Raw genomic sequence first — 26192 nt, forward strand, 5'->3', positions numbered from 1 at the left:
ATAGAATTGTAGTGGGAAGCACCTTGTGATGCATGGTATGAAACGTGGCATACAAGTGTAGGTACAGTATGTAGCTGTTGAAATGGCACCTGGAAACTACAAGGTGGCTAAGACACAAAAGACAAAAAAAGGGTAGGAAGTTGATCATGATTTTTGTGGGGCTTACTCCAGTTTTAGAGGCAGGTTAGAAAATTTGCTTTTTGTTTTTGTTTTGTTTCATTTTTCCACAAACTGTTGGTAACTATATTGGACGCAAAGTTGTGAGATGTCAGGGCTCTTGTGATATGAAATTGGTATTTAAATCCTGCAGTTATGCTGCTCTCCACCTATTGATTCCCATAAAGTTCTACAATGCTTGTTAAATAGCACATTTATTTACCGGTTATACGACCTTATGGCATGGGAGATATCTGCAAATCCAGCTCAATATTTTATCTGGGCTAGGAAATGTTTGTTTCTCCGACTTCAGAAATGTATAAATCACTGATACTAGACAAACATGACCTGCAATGATGCTCAGCAACTAGCAATTTAGCCACTCTTATGTAGAACACTTCTGTAGCTCCCAGGTTTCACTTAGGTTATTAGGCTAAATATGMACTATCAACTATAAGAACAGTTCCACATAGCTGGAATTGAGGAGTCCGGTTGTTGCCCCTTGCATTGATAAGAGTTTGCTATTATTGATTAGTCTTTTTTGTTTGTTTGTTTTTCCCAATTTCCTAAGAATTTCCTAATTTGCATTAATATTCCGGAGATCTCGCTGCATCAAATTTTGGGAAGAGCAACTATATTGTGGTATATTCTGATCTCAAAAACTAACCTCACTCATTCACCAGACCTGTTTCTTTCCCAGAGGGTCACAATGAAGGGTTTATTTGGTTCTGACCACAGGTTTGACCCTGCAGCCTGAAAAAAAACTTGGCTGTGCATTCAAACACAGCAAGAAGAGGTATTAATTGCAATAAAAATCCATCATGTAAATAATGGATTGTTGTAAAACTTTATATTCCTCGACTGACTCAAACAGAGGAGGATTTGATTCATCTCAGATGGAGCACCAGTCCTATATAAATAACCATAAACATCCTTTGGGAGATAAACTCGCAAAGTGTCTCAATGGAACAGCAGTCATATAAGGATAGTAAACATTTAACATGTAAGCTAACAAAAATCTTTCTTTTCTATTATGAAATATMTGAAAGATCTTCTGAGATACGTAAGCACATGTTACTGTATTAGACAGTAAAGTACACATGTAGCTAATTCAAGGTCTTACAGACTTCAGAGATTTTCAGAGTGTATTTTTGATAAACAAACTGTTTGCATATAGATTATTTTTTGAGAAATAAAAATGAACAAATAGTTTTAGCATCATTACTGTATAACAAAGGATCAAAAAAAATCTTAGCAATCATTAACTAAAATTAATAGTCCAAATGTGAAATCTCAAAGTTTTTCTCCTGATAATGGTACTTTTCTCCTTGCCCACCCACAAGGTCGGGAAGAACATCTACTGGATGAAGCGTTGAATGAATGCTAAAGCACACAAAAAAAAATCTAACATCTCAGGCAGTTAAAAGGCGCTGAAAATTCCATTTGCATGCAGATTATTACATTGGTACAGGCACTAGCATTACCTTCTCCCAGATTTACATAACGCAGAAAAATGAACAGGTCCCTTCTTAAAGTTACCTTTCTGAAATACACTCTGCTACACTGAAATACACTCTTCTCTCACAATAACAAGTTTGCAAAAAAATCACCTTCCTAAATTTTTACTTCTTGTATGCTTCACTTTGCTTTTGAGTCCTTTTAACTTCTTATATTTGCATGGTTATTTGAAGGAAAGGGAGAAGAGTGAAAAACACATGTTGTAAATATATCAGTCATTATAAAAAGAGGAGACAGGCTAAACACTGGAGCCTGAGAGTGCGTTGTTTTATCTTACTTTTTTAATTTATTTTTTGTCTTCTAAAAGTCTTCCTGTTTAGTTTAAAGTTAGGATGGGAAGGTGTAAATAAATACAAGTGATACTGCTGCTTGAGCTACTTAATCATTAAAAAAAAAAAAAGTAATAGGGCCTCATGCTTATTTTACTGTTATGCTGCTGCAGTCCCTCCGATTTTGCTATTGTATGATAGAAGGTTTTCCTAAATTCCCAGTGGGGGTGCTTTATATTTTAACTGTGAATGATTTTAGCCCATAGCTCTACCATTCTATTACACTCCTATGACACTTGATCCATAACARACCATTAAACCACATGACTCTCAAACGTCATGTTGTTTAAAACACCATTTCTTCCCTGCAACTTTGGCAAGCATGTCAGGAACTGTGTGCTAGTGTGAGAAGGAAAGATAGCTGGTAGGTGGCCAAAACTCTGACCCTTTTTTTGTATCACAACTAGTCTAATTAGGAAWTTTTTTTATTAAGAAGGGACATCTTGAGTTCTGAGATAAAATGGGGAAAAAAAGAAAATAAGGAAAACCATGTCATTTGCTAGGATTCTTTTGTGTCACTCCAAATACCTGAATGATCATTTCCCCACAAAACCACTTGTTAAAATTATTTCTCATTTTCCTCCCTGACTTGCACTCTGACAGTAGAAATCGAATTTGACAACTGTCCTTAGCATTCCCAACCCTAGCTACCCTCCCTCGAGCTTCCTGGATGCCATCATCTCTACYCCAAGAACGTGACTTTCCAAATTACTTCAGCAGTAAACTTTGATAAAGGGAAATGTTCTCACCTAAAATTGCAGTTGGCACAAATGGATCTGTCATACATCATAAGCAGGTCAATGCAGGAAAGGTAAAAAGAGAGAGAACAGTAAATGATTGATAAATATTCCCCAGTTTTCTCGAAGAAAGCTACTGTAAGCAACTGGTTACATGTATTAATTATCTGCGACAAAGAGCATTGAAATGTAAATTTAGACAGTTTTATTATATATAAAGGACTGTACAGGGATGAAAGAGACAAAAATAAACGGTTACCTGGGTAATAGGAATTAGGCACCGTTGTGCTCAGTGTGTTAGTCTTCATTGTAAAGGAGGACGGTGAAGACACGGCTGGAAAGAGAAACGAAGCTGGTTAGAGGCAGGGAAGTGGCCACTCGGGCTGGGGGACACAGGCGGGTGCCACTGCCTTGGTCTCGAGCCCCTCGGGCTGGGGCTGCAGCACTGCCAAGGCCTGCGGAACACCAGGCGCCTCTCCTGAGGAACAGGGCCCACGGAATTTGATCAGCTCCCTGGGAAGACAAGTCATCCGACAAAATATTTTGATCAATGGTGACAAATATTGCTCAAACCACCAGATTAGAGTGAATRCTGATCCCTAAATAAAGACATCACGATGACAACAGGTGCTTTGGCGGAGCTCTGATCATTAGTAAATTTACCTAATAATCCTGCAAACACTGTATGCAAATATTTTACTATAGTTCATTTTTCTTCTACTGTTTTTTGATTTGTTCAGACAGTTGCTATTATGCCCTGTATATTATTCTTCATTTAACAACAGTTTCCAGGCAGTGATACATAGACTAATGCTGGCTTTGGTATTCAATGTTTTAACCATTTGTAAAAGCTGTGGGAAAGCACAATGAAACAAATTAAGCTCAATTAGTTCCTTGGTATGCAAAGATCACATGAATTACCATTATAAACACAGACATATTCAGCAAGTAAGAGAAAGCTAATCACAAAGTTACTAGACAAGGCTCAGCCAAACAGTCATTAAAGGTTTTTAAGCAAAGCTTATTGCAAATTCAACCTTAGTTGCTGTAGTTCTGATTATCTACACAGCTCAAACTCAGAGCTGTGAATTTAAGGATATTCTGGATACCAACGAACAGACTAACAGGAAAACAACAACAACAGAGAGATGACAGGATCTGCCGGATGGGTAGGTCTAAGATTAGTCCTGCTACCTTTAATCCCTCTTTCTTCCTTAACCTTCCAGGGCATTTGGTTGGCAGCCCCTTTTAAGATGTAAATATGTAAAAACAATTTTAAATGATGCTGAGAATTATTTATCCTATAGGTAAAATCTATTTTTCCTTTGATTATGCCTGCAGAATCTCTAGATGGAGAGGGCAGAGTGGTGTTTCTTCCGGGTGCCAACACAAAGTGTGGTTGTGGCAAGGGCTGCTGCAGCTACTAAAACCGCATTTCGGCTGCAACAAGGGGCAAAGACAATGAACTGCAACGGGAGAATAAGAGCTTATGCAAAGATTATTCTTAAAGACTGTCAACCTGATGCTTCTGATGACTACATTTATTATGGAAAATCTGAATGAAAGGTTCTAGTCCTCACCCAGTATAAAATGTTTGCTCATTTCGAGTYGGTTTAAAGGAGTAACAGGAAAAGAGGATGCGACCCCAGCAACTCAGGGCTGCAGACCACTCTATAACCCCATGGGAGGACTACGTGAGGATGACTGCAGATGAAGTCAGACCGGATGGTCTCCTCACCAGYGAAGCCACCTCATTTCCTGCGACGGGATACTCTCACCAGAAAGGCAAGCCAGGTTCTGAAAGATCTGTTTCAAAGCAAGTTCAAAAGTGACTCAGATGCAAATGAACATWTGCAAATTCTGAGCCTAGTGCTGACGAGGGAAGCCTTTATTGTATAAACCTCACCGAAAGCGTTTCTACAATAGAGCTCTTTAAAGATAAATTCTTAAGCCTGTTATTAAAGAGTGGGAACTGGGTCTTGCATTCTGTTAGTGCTTGAAACAAAATTCAATCTTTCATGAATTACGAAGCTCTTCAAAAACACTGGTATGCAAGAAAAACTGTGCTTGGTTCAGAATTGCAAAGAAATAAAAATATTGTGTGAACATATTGATTTTTTGTTTGTTTGTTTTTAGCAATTATAAAAAAACATATTGTATTCCTATCTCAAGTCTAACCCTCTGGAGGGAGCAAGTTCTTGAGTCACTCTAATACCAGAAATATTACATCTCAAATTTTACTTATTTTTAGGATAGACCCCAAAAGACCTGGAATATTACAGTATCTCTTATGAAAATTGCAGATATGATAAAAATTCCACTGATTCTTGCTTTGCACAAGCAGGAGAAAGAGCACCACCTAGAATGGGACATAATAAGACAATCGGATCACCGTTGTTAAGTTATGACATTCCAAAATAAATTGTGCCTACAAGAAATATAAAACAAAAGAAAACAAAAAACAGGGGAAGCAGCTGAAGAACTTGGGACAGCGTGGAAGATATAWAACTTTTAACATCATAGAGACTGGGGAAAGGTAAAACTACATCTGTTCCAGTAATGTCTTTGCTCTTCTACAGAAGAAAAGGACTGACAGAAAAAAGCTCAATTATCCTTACTATTTTTAAAGAAGTCTATTCTTGATGTCTGACTGTCTTGCTCATTAGAATATACACTGTAATGTACTGCACAGTAGGAGACTCTGGGTCCCATGGATTTTCCATGGCTGAGTAATGAAGAATATTTTAAAAAATCATTTGCACCCTCCTTCCACCTTACAAAAGAAAAGAGAAGAAAGAAAACTTACATCTCCCATTCAGATTGTGCGTGTCCATGAAAGAGAAAGCTTCGTCACAGTTGGTGCCTTGCTCCGTGTAGCTTTTATCCATTGAATTCACCATCACTGTCATCTCCTGCCGTGTGCTGCTCAATGTCTCTTTCCGCTTTTTAGCCAATTTTCTTAAGAAATGAACGTTGAGATGAGAACAAAACAACAACAACACACACAAAAAACACAAAAGTCAGTGAGCAGTCATGGTCTTAGAGCAGCACTACAGCTTGTAGCTCTATTACTAACATATTTACAGTTATTCCTGTTTTCTGGAAACCTTGACTGATATCACATATCATGGCATAAATTAACAGCTGATAATCAAGGGGCAGTTGCCAGTGCCCTGACTTATGCTGAGCACCTTAATCCTTGCTTGGGGAACACCCCTGAATTAAAAGAGAATACCTGCATGCTAAGGTGCTCCAAGCTACTGCACCAGAGGCTAAACTTGATGAAATGGRTTTTACTTAAGAATATTTTACTTAATTTAATCAGATTTTACTTAATAAAATGACAGGAGACAAGATTTTGCTGCAACTGATAGACCAGTAACAATTTTCACTCCACATTTGCCAAATCTGTTTGAGTTGCTTCATTTAGACAGCAAACATAGTTAATTGGTCTGCATAACCCTCTACACTACACGTTTGCCCCCTGGACACATGGTACAACCACATGCATTTCTGTAGACAATTTTCCATCACTTTTGTCTTGATTTCAGTGGGTTTATGTCTCAAGAGTTGAGCTGCAGCTCAGCTCGAGTGGTCTCAATGTCAGAGCCAGGATCTTCCTTGTGAGGCTCTTCCTGCAGCAGGGCTTTACAAAGCCCCAGTACYGCTGTGGACACACGCATCTCTCCATGCCAGACCTGTCTCCTTCTGCCTAGGCTAAAATCTCACTCAGTGCCCCCACATCTAGGCTGTTCAGCTGTGTGTTATTGCAAAATAACATGGCCCAGAGAGACCTCTTCATTTTTCCTTCCCCGTGGGGCATCCATGATTCTTGACAAGTACCGGGATCCACAACCATTTCACTTCTCTCCCCAGCCTGCAACTCTGCCTTAGACTAAAACTTTCTCTCAGGTCTTGCCTACAGTTTTTCATCTAAGTTTTCCAGATTCCCTCTGCATAACATCTTTAAATGTATGGCTTTTACATAGAAATAAGTGTGCCACAGACTTTCATTATCTCGTATCTCGGGTAATTCAATACTCTGTGAAAACTGTAATGCACCAGCTCATATTCATCCAGAAGGGTCTTTCATATATCTTCAAAAAAATAGAGGCTKATTATCTCATCCACGCTTCCTTCCATTTGCTCTTTTCCTACTGCATCAAGCATAACCAATGTGTGCTAAATCTCAAAACCTTTCTCTTTGTTAACTTTCATTTGGTAAGAAAAAAGTGATTTCCACCACTGATCAAACAATTTGATACCAGCCACCATTAGATTTTCAAATGGGCAAGTGTGCTTAGCTTTTCAAACAAGTACATGCGGGCCTCCCCTCGGGCTGTCAGCAGTGCATGGGAAGAGCTTTCCACAAATTCCTACGAATTGCWGACAAGATTGCCAAATTGGCAATATTTGGCAAAATATTGCCAAATCGATTGCAGACACGATTGCCAAAGCACTGGTGCTGCTGCCTACTTTGCTGAGCAATATTGGCTAAAAGTCTCCTTGCACTCCCCATCTACCTGCCAGTCGCCTCTTATCTTACATTTAAAAAGAGGTATTTTAGGTATTTAGGTATTTTCTAAAAAGACTCATCCATAAATGCTCATTATTAGGAACTTGCAAACTTACTATTGATAATATTACAGCACAGCTAAGAAAGAATCTAATATTTTGTTAAGATAACAACCAATAACATGCCATATCCTTCTTGTAGATTAAGTTTAGACAATAATTTTTTCATTCCTTTTATCTTTGGTAGACAGCAAAAACAACCTACACTAAACAGAGGTTTTGTTTCTGAGTTTCAATTTAATTAACATTTAAAGATATCATGTGAAAGAGCTGGTTCACTTTCTAGACTTGATAACAAAACTGATGCTTCACCACTCCCTAGTGTATAAAACCATGAGGGACCAGTAGATAATTCGAGCTCTTAAATAGGAGACTGTCAAATACACAAAGTACCCTTTGCAAAACAAAACATTTGTTTTATTTTAGGCCAGAGTCAGCTGCCAAGTCACCAATTATCAATCCGTTTGAATATTTTATGCTCCTGATTATACTGCAAAATGCTCCTTTTAGATGCCACTTATAGCAGCAAAATGCTGCTGCCGCGACGTGCCTTGCCCCATCTGCGACCTGTGAGAAGTCTCTCTACCCGCAGCTGCTGCCGAGGCCACAAGCTCAGCGTTTTCTCCAAGATCTCACGTTTGAAGAGCACGCTGACAAGTAGAAAACAACTCCTTCTCAAGAGAAATTCCAAGGAAAGTTACTAGGAGAATTGCTGTGAGCGTCGTTACAGCGATACTGATGCACMTCTGAAAATGCACAATATGGTGAAACATGAGTGCTGCTGCCAGTGGGATTACAACGCACGACACGTTCTGTCGGAGCATCTCAGGCACCTGCTGTTGCAGGGAAAGATCTTTACATCGCAGAGCTACGAGCACCTTCCTCGGCAACGCCAACATCATGAAGCATTTCACATCAGGCCAGGTAGTTTTCTTAAAGAAGTTGTACTAACATTTCCTCATTTCCTTCGTTTTTGGGTTTTATCCCATAATCGAGCTACAGCAGATTGTTTTTTACGGCAGGAACAACTGTACAGTGCTTCTCAATCTGAAGCTAATGCTGGAAATAGGTCTTGTGGGAAAACTTCGGATCCGAAACAACTGTTCCAGGAAGAGAAAGAGCCCAGCCAGACTTCTGTTCTGGGAACAAAAACACCCACCGGACCCAGGCAAGTAAACCTGAGATGAATGTAACATTTGCTACATCCCTAATTCTCAGATATTGCTTAGTGCTGGAGTCTTTGCAACTCTTCCATTCCTTGGATGTCTCTAAACTATTCACGTTTTAAGAAACACACAAAACCGTGGTGTTTCACACCACCATCATTTGAAGAAATCGTGGAAAAAAGGATTTCACTCCAGGATTCAATTCTTCATGTAAGGAAAGCAAAAAGGACCAACTAATTACTACTAACTAACAACTAACTACTAACTAACTGACTAACTACTAACTAACAACTAATTAACTAACTAACAGTGGTACCATGAGGAAAGGGTAAATACTACGCAAGTCTCAAAAAAGCCCTTGTCTTCAGACCAGCAATCTGAATTAAAACGAGGAATTGTTGCTATTTTATGACACAGGAAATTGTGAAATGTCATCAAATATAATGGTAACAATACAGTAAAAAGCAGAGCAGACAACCACAAAGACTCCCCCCCAGAACTTGTGTGGGATTTAGGGTATTCTTTACTCCATTCTGTTACTGGTAGTACTAAAACCAGCCTAGGATGATAATAAGCTAAGGTTATATTTATTGGTTTAATTAATCTTGCTTTTTTTTTTTTTTTTTTTAAACAGACTGTACATACTTTATTTGCTTTCCTAAGACTTAGAATTAGACATCTTTTTTTGCAGTGTTTATCCACTATTTATTTACGGTATACCAAGTAAGATTAATTAACCCGGAAATTAATTACTTCACTGATCTACTTTGGCTGTCAATACTATGCTGAAAAAACACACCCATAATTACTTTTGGGAGAATACTCTAATATCTCAAATATCTCAAATTGCCCAAAGAACAGCAGTGACTCAGGGACGCTCAGTCTGAAGACATCGTTTAATAAAAGCTCTCCACAAGAAGCACGCAAGAAAGGCTGCTGATGTAACTAACTCAGTTGTTGTTTACTCTATTTTTCATTTTACCTGTTATGTTGTAATTATTTTTGCTTTAAAGGCAAAACGATCCTTGTTAATAACTGTGACTGCTCTCCTGTCTTCATTAATGGTTCCTCTAAGATAAAAAGGCACTTTAGAAACCATGAGAATTTCATGTGTGTGCTGGAGTTCCTCGCCAGTCTGCCACCTCTGCCTTTGAATACACATTGGTAACTCTGGGCACAATTCTGGCCGGCATTAAGAAACTCAATATTCAGAATAACCATCCAGGTTATTCTCCTGAACCCTRAACACACCCTAAACGCTGTAAAACTCCTCATCTATCCTTTATTATCCTTTATTATTACTACCTTTAATTGTTAGAAGGTCCACTTGGGGGGAAAAAAGTTTTAGAAACCTGTTTAATCCAATTCAAGATAAATGCCAAAGATTTTTAGGCATTATTCAATAACTTTAATTATAAATAATAAATGGTTTTATTCTGCTTTACAGAGCCCTTTCCATCTGCCCTGAATGGATAGAGACAGAAATATGATGCAATTGAAATCAAGTGAAGAAGCAAAATAGAAATAATATGATAGCAGTGATAGTGAAGTTCTGCTCATGGCAAACTTATGTTGCTCAATTCCACTTTTATACACTTTACATCTAAATGTAATGTGCTCAAAAAATCCAATTTCACAGTGACATTAAACTGTGTACTGTCAATACTCTAYCAGAGAGGAAATAAAGTTAGGAGAAATATTTTTAAAGGCACTACATTCTGCAGCAAGAGCAGTGAATAGTTTCTAAAACGTTTTACAAGTTTCCCTCACTTCAGGAAATCATCATTTCTGAAGACAACCATGGGGAAAGTAATTGTCAAGAAAATTAAAAAAGAAACAAGATAGGCAGGATCCTGCTGAATTGCGCTGATATTTGCTTGGAGTCTCTTTGCATGTAAGCCTGCGTTAGATTATGAAAATATCTTTTTTTTTCCCCCCAAGAAGTTCAACATATATTTTATACTGATGTTGCAACAAAGGAAAGCTACGTCATTATGGGAGAGATTGGCAGAAACGGCCAAGTTTTGACGAGAGCCCTTGGTGCATCCGCCCTTTTACCTGACTTTACACAGAGGTGCCTTATTACACTATTTGGAGTGGGTGGGTGTGAGTGAAGAAGGAAGATCAATAAAAGGTGTGGGGGGGTTCATTTAACTAACAGAGTTATAAGAATTGAATTTGAAATAAATGCAGACTTCTTAAACGAAGCTTGAAGTTAATGAAAATGGTGTTGATTTTAGCACAAAGACAATTTTGACTCTCTTTTCTTGTCTTTTTACTGGTCACCTACCACACAGTCATCTTCAGGGGCCCTGATGACAAAAGATACAAAGAAGACTGAGATACTGAATGCCTTCCCTGTGTCTGTATTTACTGCCAAGATCAGCCTTCTGAAATCCCGGCTCAGGGCGAAAGTCTGCGGAAAGAAAGACTGAAGGAGGTGTCGGAAGGTTGGGTTATAGATCATTTAAATAAACTTCCCAACCCTAAGGCCATGGATCCTGATGGGCTGCACTCCTGAGCGCTGAGGGATCAGGCAGATGTTACTGCCTGTATTTGAGGAAAAACTTCTTTACTGGAGAAGTGATGGAGCACTGGAACAGCCCGTCCAGAGATGTTGTGGAGTCTCCTTCCTTGAAGATACTCYTAAGGACACAGCCTTAGGCAACATGCTGTAGCTGAGCCTGCTTGAAGGGGTGGTTTGACTAGGTGATCTCCAGAGGTCTCATCTAACTTCACTCCTTCTGTGATTCTTTCATCTTTTTGCACTTTGTTTTTATTAGTAGATTGRTTCATTAACATCACAGGAAATCAAGTTACAAAGAAAAACATTGCTTGGCCATGTTCCATCTTTAAAATATTTTTGGGAGCTCACAAGTAATATGTGGTACGACTAAAGACCGGTGAATCAGAAGTAAAAATGTGGAGGGGAATGGAATAAAAGGAAAAGACTGGAAAAAAATGAGACAGCCACAGTCACACAYATACAGCAAGATCCTCTATTCYTTCTCCTACATGTTCTTTCTGTGGTACTCAACACTTGTTTGAGACTTGTTTACAATGCCCTAATCAAAACCTGTTCCTTTGTTTCCTAACTTCTGCTTGCATCAGCTCTACAACTGGCTCTCTGTATTTCTGGAAGTGAGGGATATAAAACTAAATCCAAGGACATCTGAGGTCAAAGGAGGCTTTTGACAGACTTTGTTTAATTGCCAGAGCAGTACTGAGTGGGAACACTGGTGAACAACCAGCTCTCAGGAAGAGTACAAACTGGAGCTACGGGGCATATCAGATTAGCAAGGTGACATCTATTTGAAATGGGTYGATTCTTGTCTTAGGTCACAGAGAAAAATAATTTTATGGTCATGGTTTAGTTCTTGCTTGTCCACCTAAGAAGACCTCAATGCATTTTAGCATGACTGACAGGCTGTTCAAGAAAGGCCTTGGGCTAGAACAGAAAAAAGAATTTGAGGAGCTTTGGCAGATTTGTACGTCTGTAAAGCTCTTGGCTGCACCGTTTCTGGCTCAAGCCAGTCCCTGATCTTGGTCCTTAGAGAAATCTACCCATATGCTTATAAATAATCAGATAAAAGTCAATAAAACAACCTCGAATGGAAAAAAAAAAAAGTAATGAGATGTGAGCAGTGGTATTTTTCCAAACTGATCATCATCTAACTAGGATCAGGACCTTGATTACAGTAAAAAACAGATCAGGCAACAAAATCTACTGTTCTACTCAACTGAACAGCCTGAGGAAGGAGAAACGAGCACCTTCCTTCCACTCAGGGCGYGGAAGCTGCTGCTTCCTACCTTCCCTGTAGCTTCCTGCCTTCCTTGGTGGAGCCAGACTCCGCAGGCGGAGCGAAGGGACAAGATACAACCGACAGAAGTGGCCATTGAAGAAATTCCCATCAGACAATAGGAAAAAACGTTCACCGCCAGAGTAGTCAAGAATATTCCGTGATTTCTCATTAAATGCTTCAGTAATAAGGCTTTGCAAACCACAGTGATTCAAAGGATTATGGCTTTGAACACAATCCTAAGCTGTGCCCATCTTTTCTTTGGAAGTCYTTCTTGTGAGGTTCACAGACTAACCAAGGGATAATAGTAACAAACTTACATGTGGAGAAATAATGAAGATGATGTTAGATACAGATTTTCTCTGTTATTTTTTTTTTGGGTCACTTTTTATGCAACATGTTCCAAGCTACCTTTCTAATTTGACAACCAAAGCTTGTATAAATATTTTTGCCAGTAAGTATTTTTCACTGGAAAACTAATTTTATTAAAATTGACCTGCAACACGACCTTTTTCCAAGAAAACAAACATTATTAAAAAATAAAAAACTTRAACATGTTTGTTTTCACTTTGAGAAAGATAAAATGATGCATTTGCTACTGAGTGTGATTTTTATATTAATTAATTTTAATTATTTTTATATTAATTTCCACTATGTTARTTGTAAATAAAYGTAGTATGATACTATATTATTTTAYATCCATTCTACTATGTTATTTTAACTTCACTGAGGTGAAGTGTTTGGAGTTTCTGGACAGATTCTTTTCTGAAATGTATGTTCACAGGAAGAATTCCACACCTGACCTTTCCATTTGACTGAGAATATTTTTTTCCCCGTGAAAAGAAATTTCATTCTACTAGGTAACTGTATTAAAAACCAATATATGAAAATTTACAAAGAGACCTGAGCTTTCTCTTTTGTTAGCATATATGTCATTTTACTTAGCTACAGTTAATAAGAATACCTAGATTCTTTTGTATGCAAATAAATACACGTATGCAATTTCATTTTAAGAGATAACACATAAAAGAAACAATAGAAAGGAATGAAAAATGTGGATGTCATATCAGGCTTACGGAGAGATGCAATTCTTTCATAACATTAAGCAGGATGAGTACTAAGGCTGTGCACATGGATACCATATTCATAACATCTTGTTTAAAAAATATACTTTCCATTTGACATTGCAAGAATCTCCCTCTCTGTCTCAACAGCTTTGCTTTCTCTGCCTCCTCCCCACAGTATTATCCTATGAGCTGAATAAAGAAACAAACAGACAACACCGGGACCCACTCAGAAGGGGTAGGTGTGTGATGTTCAGTGCCAGACACCACGAGCATGAAAGCATTTCACAGAAATACATTCATGGTAGATTTGGAAATTCTCTTCCTGAAGCTAGTAATCGTTTTAGAGCAGGCYGGCTAGGGATGGAAGCGAACCCCTCGGTGGCCTGGAGCTGCAGTGCCAGGTACAGCCTCAAGCCCCTCGGGGCGGGAGGCGCTGCACGTGCCCAGGTTTCCTTTGCTTTCCCACACCCAGACAGGAGGTGGTGTTAKGTGGATGCAAACTTGTTCTGGGGTAATTTTCCCTATACTAAATTTTCCCTATGTTTTTAGAGGTGTTCTCGGTGTGAGCAATCACGGGGCTCTATGACAGAGGCATCTGTTACGGACTCGGCGTGTTTTGGCATCCTCTCTGCCCACCAGCCCACCTCTTGGGAGATGTGTTGTGGCATCCCACGCTCCTGAACAAACCAATGGACGTGCTTCATCCTTCACTACAAGTAAATCTGCCACGTTAGCAATTCCTTCCACAAGCAAAAACTCCTACACCCACAGGGCATCACTACCTGAGGCCCAGCTGGGCATGGGATGAGTGTTTTCTATATAAACCACCTTGAAGCTTTCACTAGAAGGTAAGAAATTTGGTCTTTCCAAATTCCAGGGAAGGAAGCAGATTCCAGCTTCCTATGCAGGCTCACTGACTGCTTCTAGGCTTGCAGAAGTTCAGGTAAAAGTAATAGTGACAGTTTTAAATACAGAGAATATTTTTCTCTCAAGGAARTTTAGATCTCTCCATAGACCTCTCTCTCACACTGGACAGAAACTAAGGTATCTGCCTTCAGTGTAATAACATAAAGTCAAAAGAAATTGTCTAAAGCACTCCTAAACATTCCAAATGGAAATTCCCTTCAGTATATTTAGCACTTAAGTACAGGCAGTGGTGTTAGGCAAAACCCAGAGCACAGGTTTTGGTAGGCACAACCTGTRTGACTTACTCATTGCTTGCTGCTCACTAGTAAGAGTCAAAAGTGGTCAGAGGTTTTTTGCTGATGAAAAAATTCCCTTATACCAGTATAGAGGTTCCAGTACACAGAGGAGCAGCCAGCCTGGGCTCCCTGCATTGCCGGCAGCCAGAGATACGTTTGCCTTCCCTGTGCATCCTGCCTTTTGCCCAGGACAACGTTCCTGCTCGCTCTGACTCCTGACCACAGCCAGTCCTGTCCTGAGCGCCTCCCGATTAGCTCCRCGCTGACCCAACTGCCCCTGTTTTTAACCAGCCGTTTACAGCAGTCTGCCTTCCCTCTCCTCCCCACTCCGAGCGCTCACCCTCAGGCCCAGCTGCGTGCTCACCCCAACCCATCCCACACGGAGGAGCGGAGCCTGCCAGAAACCGTCCTGCTCCTCCTTGCTCAACAGCGAAGGGCGCTGTCGGGCCCCGCGGCTCTCTTGGGCACGTGCACCGTATGGCCCTTATGGCACGTGCACCTTATGGCACGTGCATCTTATGGCCCTTACGGCACATGCACCTTATGGCACGTGCACCATATGGCCTGTGCTCGGCGTGAACTCACCATGAAATGGTTCTGGGGAGGCAGCTGGCAGCAGGTGGGCAGCAGTGTTACTTCTTACACGAGTTGAAACAGGAAAGGGAGATTACTGCATTCATCCAGCAGCAGAAATAATTTCAGTGGGAAATCCCACTGAATCTCTGTTTCTAAATGGAGAATTGATCCAGATAACAGAAGCTCTGCATTTTGATCAGCAGTGCAACCAACAAAYAAAGCTTTCCATGATGTAGTTAGTGTCTTGTGTCTGCTTTCACATTATTCCCAGGTCTCCACTGGGTGCCCAGAACTTGCTCCCCACCATATCCCAGATACCCCTCCTGTCTGTAACACTCAGTAAGCAGCATCAGCTCCTGAAAAGCAATGAAGCTAAAAATGTACTGAAATTTTAACAGTCTCCAAATACCTGTAACTTCTCTTTATAATGGGAGCCAAAAGACGTGCAGTATCCCGTTAGCATCACACCAGGACAATGATTCAAACAACCTTCTGGCTCCCCATTTAGCAAAGAACTTGGAAAGTATTTCACAGTAGAAATATAGTAGAAATATAAAGATATATAGTAGGAATATAAAGATCCTATATGAYGTGTATTTGCTTAATGCTTAGATAGAAAGAATCTGATCCTAGTGACTTTGGTGGGATGTCATCCTGCACTCAAAATTAAACATGCTTTAAGTTTGCCAAACCGAGGGCAAATGCATTGGCTCGCAATTGCTGAAGGTGGTTAGGGGCTTTAAACACATGGATAGGCAGACAAATGTCAGCTGCATTTYTATTTCAAATAAATCCATGACCAGCTTAGGAGTCATCTCAGTGCTTCCCTGCCACTAAGTAGAACATAAGTAATGGGGAGAGTAACTTCTGTAATTGTATCTAAAGAACTAGTTTGCATGCATAGGCACTTCTGAATTATTTTGATCTGCTTCTTGGCAGTAACGTGTTTTATTACTTGCTGGTACTGCCACACCACACAGGTTGAGTCATTAAGAAGGAGGAGGTAAAAATACAAAAGAAACTCTGCTTGGCTTCTGTGTGCCACCACCGCACTCTCTCTACCGGTTTTAGGAAGAAAAAAAAAGAGGGTGTAATGGTTAATCTATTGTTTATTCAAAACCACTAACAGAAGTTAATAGACAGTTATAAACTAATTGAGTGCGTCTGTAGTGCTATCTCCCCATTCATCTCGCTTATTCAATTTAGCTCTGTTAGTGTTCCATATGGTACAGTGCCCCCGCTGCCTGCAACAGTCATTCACTGCAAAAAAAAAACCCTCTAACAACAGGAAGCTAATAGTTTAACTGTTCCCCTAAATTTGTTTGACAAAACTGACATTTAGTACGCCATGTCACGTTGTCACTAATCTGCAATTTACCCTTAGGCTGGCAGTGGATGCTCATTTTATTTACCTCTCATAGTTAAAAGCGTAATTAATATTCCACTCTGAAACAAAGATTAGAGATTTGACAAACACTGCAATTTAAATTCTCCATTATAGCAAACATTAAAATCAAACATCTTCCACACGCGCCATTGCTTAAAGGACACGTGTAGCTGTAATTTAACTTTTTAGTTTTTAATACCACAAACTAATTTCTGCTGTCAGTTTAATGAGCTGGAAAACACAAATCTTGCTGCTCTCTGTGTGCACAGGCTGGGAGAGTTAAGCTTTAGAGAGCCTGAACCAGTTTGCTTCACAGCGCCTTGGTCAAAACCCCCACATTACTGCGAGGTAGCGGCATCTAAAAAAAGAAAACTCTTAACAGACTTTTTTTTAACAGTGGGCTTCAATACGCACAAATACTCCAAGAACAAAAACACTGTGACACCACAGCAGTTTTCTTTCCTCAATTGCTGCACAAACTGCTGAAAAACTCCAGACGTGGTGGTCTGGGCCGAGACTTGCCCATAGGGACAGGCCTGGCGACACGTCCCACTCCACTTCTCGGGCCCTTTATGTCTCACTCTGTGCTGAGCGGGGACTAAGACACCGCGTTACCCCCCTGGGCTGAGCGGGGACTAAGACACCGCGTTACCCCCCTGGGCTGAGCGGGGACTAAGGCACTGTGTTACCCCCTGGGCCCTGGCTGGGGGCAGATGCATCTGCAGTGACGGGTCAGGCGCAGGCCGGGGGCTCGGCTGGGCCCTGCCTCGCGCTCCCCCGGGCCCTGCCTCGCGCTCCCCCTTCCCCGCTCCAGCCTTGGCTTAGAGCCCGTGCGTTTTGAGCTGGGAACGGGAGCTCCAGGGGCTGCCGGGTGCTCTGTGCTCTGCAGCTGATGCCTGGGGGCCCGCGACAACCAGCAGCCCTGTTCCCAAACCAGCAACGAGGGGGCGGCTCGYGGGGAATTCAGTGCCTGCCGCTTGGGCGCACGCTGCCTCCTGCGGCGTTCCGGATCCATACATTCCCTGTGACTGATCGGAGCCATTACCGCGGAGAGCACCTTTGGGCAACCTCGCCGGCTCATTTAGCACGGAAGCCTGGAATTATCTCCGCTGTAACAAATGTGTGTGCGAACGCGCGTGTTTTGCAGACATACATCAGGGAATTATTTTTACTTTTTTTTTCCCAAGCGGTTTTCTTCACAGCAGCACTTAGGATGCCAAAAAAATAAAAACAGGAGAGAGGCACGAACTCCACAAAGCGGCTGCTGTTACTCTCCTCTCAATCCATCGTATGTGGTAACCCACTGCCTCCCGACTCCTTCGCAAGACTTCATTAGTCACTGCCAACTTCAATCTGCTTCCGTTATTTTACATGCAGCTCCCAAAGGAAAAGCGCTCTCCCTGCGGATCGCAGGCTAAACTGAAGATAAGCGGGCTCATTTTATAGCACATCAAGCTGGCTTGTCTTGAGTCGCATGAGCAGCACRGGCTGGGAAGAGCATCTGCAAGTACTATTAACCCCGACACAACAAGCACGTGAGAAACACTCTGCTAAAACCGGGTCTCCAGAACGGGCTACATAATTCAGATTTTAGATGCACGGAGGTTACTACAAGCGCAATTATTTCTCTTTTCTGAGAGATATTTTCTCTTTCATAATGTATGTTTGCTTACAAAAACGGCCTTAAGAGTGGTATTAGACTTCAGGAGAGTGCTCCTTGGCTCAGCTACAGGCTGAGATTCTGTGTGAACAAATGTCCCTGTTGAGAGCAAATACTGGAAAAGGTTACAGCATTTGAATGGAAAGATATTTAGATTTTTATTTTACTCAAAATGAGAAGTAGTTTATGAAAATGTATAAATCAGGAGATAATCAGCAGAGGCACAAAGGTCAGAATCACAGCTGCTGATAAAGGGAATCTCATTATTCATAATGCAACCATGGCCATATTGGATTAGACCTGAGCCCAGCTACTCTAATATCCTGTTYCTGCGAATGGCCAGTGCCAGATGTTTTGTGGAATATATAAGGCAGATGTGGAAAAAAAAAAAAGTTCCTGAATGCCTAATGGGAAGAGTTTGACTTAAATTTTGAAATAGGAAGTTTTACACCCTTCCAGARTGCTTTTTAGAAGCATTTCAGCTCAGCATTTTAACTCTTTCAACTCTGCATATCCTTCAAATCCAGCAAAATGCTCAATTTGTCTTTGAATTTTACCATAATCTTAGCCCAAACAACACCCAATGACAATGAATTTCCTAGTCTAGCTATATGTTTTGATGGAGTATTCTCTATTTTACGTTTATATTAATTTCAAAATCTGTTCCTTTAGTGCTTGTGTTAGCTGACTTATAGGGCACAAGAATTCCTGGAACTATCCACCACTTCCTATTTACTTTTACTGTATCTATCTCTTTTATCGTTTTCACTAAGTGGCCAAAGCTCAGTCTTTGAATCTCTGCATTTTCTTTCTGTAGTTATTTTCAGTGCCTGGCTCTGCAACTTCTCTCCCTCTTCAAAACTCTCTCAGACGACGCCTAGCCAAACTGAGAGCAGTTCTGGAGCTGTACAACTGTATTGCACAACTGCCCCTTGTAGCCTGAATTCTTTCACTACTTCATGCTAGCTCAAATTCTTTCCCTTCCTTATGAGGTCAATTCTGGTTGTTTTTTTTTCTAAAATGGTCTAACAACAAGGACTGAATTTTGTAAGAGCACTTTAAGAGATAAGTTTCCACTGTGGACACTGCATTTCTCTCCAAATCCCAGGCAGCAATGCTYGACTCAGCTGTTAGATCTGAGTCTTCCAGCTAACTGGACAGCCAAGTTGGCCTTCAAAGGAAAGGGAAGGGACACAGACCACGCTGGTAGCCCTCACATGCAATTTGTCTGCTCCGCTGGCTCAGCCTTAGCCTCACCAGAGAAAGGAGGGACTTCCTCCCTCGGGACCTTCAGAATGACACAAAATCCATTAAATTCTCAGGATACCAAACTGTGAACGCCCTCCTTATAAAGGAGAAAATGAGAAAGGTAGACCTTCATTTGGAAAGGCTAACAAGCACAGAGGCTATGCTCCCAGGTTTCTTACTCGTGTCAAAACTGAAGTCCAGTGTTTGCTTTCCCTCGGAGTGAGGGACTTGTGAAGATCTGTGATATATCTGTGGCCGGCATGGAGATCACAAGGTTTTCTATAAACCAGAGCTGCTTTGTCTGTTGGCCAAGTAAAGTCTGCCCTAAGGGTCAGTCTAGCAGACTTCAAATGTGAAGGCTACAGATGTTCTCATTTGGCTCTTTTGTGGATTTTGTGGTGAGATTCGCTCTGTGTACCAGAAAAAAAACCTACAATTATTTTGCCTGGACTCTACATGGCCTTACCTCTCCTTAAACTTCCTCCCTCTGATAATGCTAAGTCAGGCTAAAGAAACCAACCTAGTGTATTTTATTCACTCAGGAATAGCTTGATGAGAGAAAGAGGAGAAAAAAATAGACTGGATGCATTTACCAGTTGCTTTTTTTTTTTTTTTTCCCCCCCCTCGTCCTAGTTTTAAAAGGGAAATTAAATATATTACAATTGCCATGGCAAAGGAACAGCAATAATTAAATTCCTGGCATTTTCATGCTCTTCTAAGTAAGTGACACGCTCTAATCAAAAGACCTTTAGCTTACATGTGAACGGTCTTTAGATGAGACTGAAAATCTGAATAAAACATCTTGTTTGAAGGTTCTGCTTGGAATGCTCCTATCTTTGAATGATGTTGAAGGTTTAGTTCAACATTTGAGCTCTAAGTGCTCAGATCAAATTTATTAAGAGTAGTGTGGTGGGTTCTACGTAACACACAGTCCTTCTTTTGACTAAATTAAACCATGATGATAGCAAAAAATTGCATTATTTCCTGAGCCACCCAAGATCTTGACTCTAACTGTGCCACTCTTTTGAGGTACAATAAACATAAATCAGAGGGGTTCCAAAAATAGTAAGATTCTAACTGATAGTATCTTTTTAGTCAAATCTGTGGGAATCCACCATCAAAACATTCAGCACACTTTCTAACTGTGAGCCATCGCAAATGTTTTGCTAAAACTGACAAAACTAACTCGGATTTCTAATCTTTTGCCATAAAGCATCTTCTCAAAGAAATGCAATTTTCTCAACCAGGAGAATGTCACCTAATATAAATTCCACTTAGGCAACTGAAATTCATTATATTCCTAAAATGAGACTATATCATATTATACAAAATATGCCAACATTAAGTCCACAGATGACTGGGTAGGCAATTAAATATGAAAGCTAACTGAATAAACAGAAGAATTCATTCTTGGCAGTTTAGATCACAGCTAAAGATGTCTTTTTTTGATGTGTCAAATTATTTTTCAATGTACGTATAATATGTGTCAGTGTACGTGCATCTTGTTGCATCCCCAGGCTAGTGGTACAGGGCAATATAATATAATATGTCTTTTTATATTCCTGTTGTATATCCTCTTAACCAACCTTTTCTGACTACAAACTCACATTATATGCAAATAGCATATGCCACAGTTAACTGACTTTACTATTATATATTTAATTTGATGATGCTCAAGGCTTCTTTTTAAAATCTTTGACAACTAATTCATTCCATAAACTTAAATGTGCTCTAGGACATTATTGTATTGTAAATTGTATTTTGCTTCTCAAAAGTCTATTAAAAGTAAACTTGTGAATCTGCTCTGCCATTAACATTTGGGGAGAATGAATGAAAACCTTACATTGGTAACTCTAATAATGTGAGTGGGTGCTGTGCATGTAAATGTTCAGCATCTTTCAAGAGCATGTACTTCAAATCCTTACCAGTAAATYTGCTTTTGTAATTGCTACATGTTATTAAACTGTCCTCACAATACTGCATTATTCATTGGGCCCACTTATCAATCTATTTTAAAAAGTTTAGAAGCTGAAAGAGCCCTCCATGTGCCCTCTCATATTCCTCCCAGAAAACACGACTTACCAGTCTAAAGCTGGTGTGAAATGCCCAGAAAACTCTCAAGGAAGCATTTATACCACAGCAAGATTTATTTAGAGATTTATCTCTGCAACAGATAAGTCAGAAGTCATTTATTTTTCAAAAATTTTGGAAACTGTTATTTTTTTGATGGTTTTATCTCACAAGAGTGACAGAAATAAAGCACTGATATTATTTCAACCATTTTGAACCTGGTTTGTTTAAGCACAGATCTACAAAAAGTCCTCCATTAAAGACATTGTAGTATTTAATGGATTGTCTCTATATTTATATATGTATATATATTTTGAATGCTACAACACACGTATTTTGCTCTTTGTCTAGAATGGCTAGAATGCTGCCGTTACTGACAAGTAAATTAAATAGACTGAAATCACTTAACAGGGCAATATTTTGGTCAGTAACAGCAAGAAAGCACTCCACGAAAGCAGCAGTACAGTTGTATCAGAACCACTGAATCACAGAAGAGCTGAGGACAGAAGCAGCCTCAGAAGATGATGCAGTCCAACCCTTCTCCTCCAGCAGGGTCATCTATGGCATGTCGCCAAGGATCGCACCCAGGTGCATTCTGAATATCCAAAAAGATAAGGATAAGGAGACTCCACAACCTCTCTGGGCAGCCGGACCCAGGCTCTGTCTCCCAAAAGTTCTCCAGATGTGTCCTCACSGGGGCTAACTGGAGGGGAAGGATCACCTCCCTCAACCTGCTGGCAATGCTCTCGTGCACCCCAGGACACCACTGCTGACTCATGTCCAACTCGTTGTCCACCAGGACCCCCAGGTCCTCCTCCACTGAGCCTCTTCTCAGCAGGTCAGGCCCCAGCCTCTACTGCTGCCTGGGGTTATTCCTTCCTCCCTAGGTGAAGGACCTTGCTCTTCTATTGGTTGAACTTCATGAAGTTCCTCTCCCCRCATTCCTCCAGCCTGTCAAGGCCCCTCTGAAAGGCAGCATAGCTTTCTGGTGCATCAGCCACTCCTCCTAGCTGGGGATCGTCAGCAAACTGGCTGAGGGGGCAGRCACTCTGTGCCCTCATCCAGGTCACTGGTGAATGTGTTGAACCAGACTGGGCCCAGTACTGATGCCTACGGGACACCACCAGCTACAGGCCKCCAACTGAACTCTGCTGCYGATACAGCCCTCTGAGCTACTCCTTTCAGCCACTTCTCAACCCACCTCACTGYCTGCTCACCTGTCCTACACGTCTTGAACTTCCCTATGAGGATGCTATAAGCAGCCTCAAAAATTACGTATCTTTTAAATTTTTTATACCGTCTTTATGAGCACAATAGYTCTCTTCGTGACTAAACCTGAGTTTTACATATCACAAGGAAGAACCTGAGGGCACGTGAAGTAATAAGAGTAATTCAGGACGAGACTGTGTAAAGGACATGCATGGCACAGTCAGCTGAAGACAATGTATGGATATCAAGCCCCAGTGCAAGCACTGCTCTGAAGGCATCTCAGGCAGAGTTTTAGGCAAGTTTTAAGTGAACTATGGAAGAATGACCTTTCTTCCCACAAGACCTTCCATTCCTGCATCCGTAAGGGCACACTTCACTAATGCAGATGGGCCCATCTCCTTTCATCTCTCAATCTTCCTCCCCTTCCTTCTCCCCACCAGTCCCCGCTTCCCTGAAAACTGCTGCTGACATCAAGGTATGCTCTTCCCTTTTTCCCTGCTGTTTTGTAGTCTGTAAGAAGCCACTGTGCTTTCAATACTAATCTTCTTTCTATTTATATATCAATAATAATAAAAAAGAATCCCAGACCCAGCATTTCACTAAACAACTTCAGGGATGCGAAAAAGAAAACAAGCCTATTTCACTTCAAAATGTCAAGATTCAATTCACCCTACCATGCTATTCAGCACATACAAAGAAGGGATAAAATATATCCCAAAGTGTAGTGAGTGACTACCAATCAAAAAATGTCACATTTATGTAGACAGCTATTGATAAACCTCTGGGGAGAGCAGGAAGAGATGGGTACTAATGCCTGCAATTATACACACACGCACCCCAAGAGAGGCAGAAAAGCTGTGACAACAAAGACTGTAAACTGTATACCCAGGACAAATACTAACTAGTGCTAAAAACAATAAAAAAGAGACTTCCCTATTGTCTTGATTAAGCATCCTCAGCAGAGTGATAGTGTTTGTCTGTGTTCTGCTCCTTCAAATCAGAAATAGCAGTTTAAATAAGTAGAGACTGTTTGAAGATTTTGAAGGTGCCCCCCCTCCCTGCATTTTCTTATATCTCAAAGACTGTCTCTATTCTAAAGAGATGATTGCAAAATAATCTGAGSAGGAGAACTTCAATACCAGCCACTAGAATTCCTCTGTGCCTTTTTCTCCAATTTTCATGACAGTATGTTTACTAAGAACAAATTCACAGACAGTTAAGCTGAAGAGAAGAAATCACTCCTAGACATATAATGAAGGTTGGGTCTGAAAGCACATTTTTTAACTTTCTGCAAGGAATTGCATTTCAGTCATTCAATGTATGTTTCAGATAATTTAGAATATTTAATTATATACCTATTTATCACATCAACTATGCTTGCAGAAATCTTAGTTGTCTTAATGTTAAGCTATTCTGATGACAAAACCTGTTTTTGGTGTATATACTCTACCGTTCAGGGGTCTATTCTCTTCTTGCTTGCATTGTATTGTAATGATGTGAGGCAGTTCAAAGGAATAATCTAAATACTGTAAAGCACTCWGAGAGATGCATGATTATTTTCTGCTGTCAAAATACGTCCCTTTTACTTGGCTTTAGATTACCTCAAGATTGTCTATGTACAGCCAAGGGAGGGAGAAAAGCCTATTCACGAGTCTGCACGTTGGCTGAATGAACGAAGATGGAATCAGTGTGACTTGCCCCGGCCAACAAGGTGCACCTTGTTCTCTTCCTCGCTGTGAAGTCTCCTTACCTGAACCAAGGGCCAGAGCTGCACGGACCGTGATCACAGGCCCCGAGAACCGAGGGACCAAAGGACAACACGGCAGCCGGGACACCCCGGCACCCCCTGCTCTGCCAGGCAGCAATTAACGTGCGGGCTACGCACTGCTGAAAGGCACCGATCACAGGAGCTTGTTCTTTCTGCTATTAAACTGCATCCTTTTTCCACTGCTGCTGTCATTGAGGTCTTCAGTTCACACTACATCATTTCCCAGGCCTCTGGATATTTATAATGCTTGCTAACTCACCAGCAAACTCCCTTAGCATATTTCTGGCCTTCTTCTTTTTCACATGATCAGCAATGGCAAATCAAAAATGATCAGTCTTTAGACTGACACTGGAGATCTTCCAGAAGGAGCTTTTGCCATTAAAATAACCACTGCTATCTCTCCTTTCATCACCTTCTTACATGTTCTACAATTCCTGTAATAATTTCTCGCTTACCCAGCTTAACTAATGCACTCCCAAGTGGCACCATGCCAATTATTTTCCTGAATTCCAGGCAGACTGACCAACTGAGTGCTTGCCGTGTGGAAAATCAATTACACTAAGGCACAAAAATATCCTATTAATTTGGCTTGACTGACCCTTGGTAAGTCTATTTTGCTTATGATCCCATTTCCATCTGACCCGAAGTTCAAAATCTTTTTCTTCATAATTTGTTCTACAGCTTTGCATAAAAATWAGGTGATCTGAGTCAGTACTTGCTCATGTATTTTTTTTTTCCTTAAGATGGGTACTATATTCAGTATTCTTTGGTCATACAGCACCACAGTGACTCAGTGCTTGCTAGTGGGCCTAAAATTTCACATAACTATTCTCTCAGAATATTTAGAACATAGTCCATCCCTTGGGTGCAACACGGTTTTGAGTTTTGCATACACCCTACAGAGGTAATCTCCATTTACACACCTTTATCCCCATCCGTCACTTTTTRTGACGGGTGTTTATCCCCATGTTAACCACGATCTTAAGATACAAAAATAGTCTGAGCTTAAGAAACCCCTCTGAGCGTGGAGACAAGGAGGAAGCGGGGTAGGATGGGGAGCAGGTCATGTGTCGAATGGCTTAACTGATTATACCTGCACCTTTGAAGATGTGCGTGGTGAGTTACATAGTCTAATAACCTTAACTCACAGCTTAAAGAAATTATTCTGTGAGGGAGAGGAATTGCGCTGATTTTGTGGTTTCCATTCACCCCTCGGCCTGAGCAACGCTAAGAGGAAATGACAATATCTTTCTATTGCTCCTCTTATGTAGAATATCRTGTCTCTTACGTAGAATATCATGTTCTCCCGTTCTGTGGAGGAACAGAAAGACTGTCCCCAAACAGAAAGACTTGTCTCAGAACAGCCAGAAAGATTTTGGCAGAGCCAAGAACTTACCACAGGCCGTGCAAGCCCCGTGCTCGTGTTAACTGCCCCAGTTGGGGGCAGTGACAATCCTTCCTGCCTAAGTGAAGTCTTCACAGCTAGTATAAAGCTACATGCCTAGTGCTAATGGCARGAATTTCTGGTAAAAGCTGAGAGCTCATAAAGCGCAAATGACAGAGGGGGTAAAAGACCTGGGTGTATTATTTATCATAGTATTATGAGCTATCCATATGACACAGCCTTAAAAAGGGAAATCCAATACTAGGATGTATCAGGACAGACATTTCCAGGACAGAACTAATAATGTTAGGTATGACACACGGGCAAGACCTCATCCAGA

General features: G+C 40.8%; 1 protein-coding gene across 1 annotated transcript in view; it reads right to left on the minus strand.

The window, feature by feature from the left end:
• The window catches only part of PTPRM (protein tyrosine phosphatase, receptor type M), a 328512-nt gene that overhangs the window by 86439 nt on the left and 215881 nt on the right, over nucleotides 1-26192 (minus strand). Inside the window, exons 15-16 of the mRNA XM_026035379.1 lie at nucleotides 5547-5698; nucleotides 3000-3074 (exon numbers count right to left, since the gene is read on the minus strand). Coding sequence (XP_025891164.1) covers nucleotides 3000-3074; nucleotides 5547-5698 — 227 coding nt within the window. The remainder of the gene's footprint in view (nucleotides 1-2999; nucleotides 3075-5546; nucleotides 5699-26192) is intronic.

Source organism: Nothoprocta perdicaria, unplaced genomic scaffold (assembly GCF_003342845.1).
Source record: "Nothoprocta perdicaria isolate Ctin4 unplaced genomic scaffold, notPer1 scaffold_16, whole genome shotgun sequence".
NCBI lineage: Eukaryota > Metazoa > Chordata > Aves > Tinamiformes > Tinamidae > Nothoprocta > Nothoprocta perdicaria.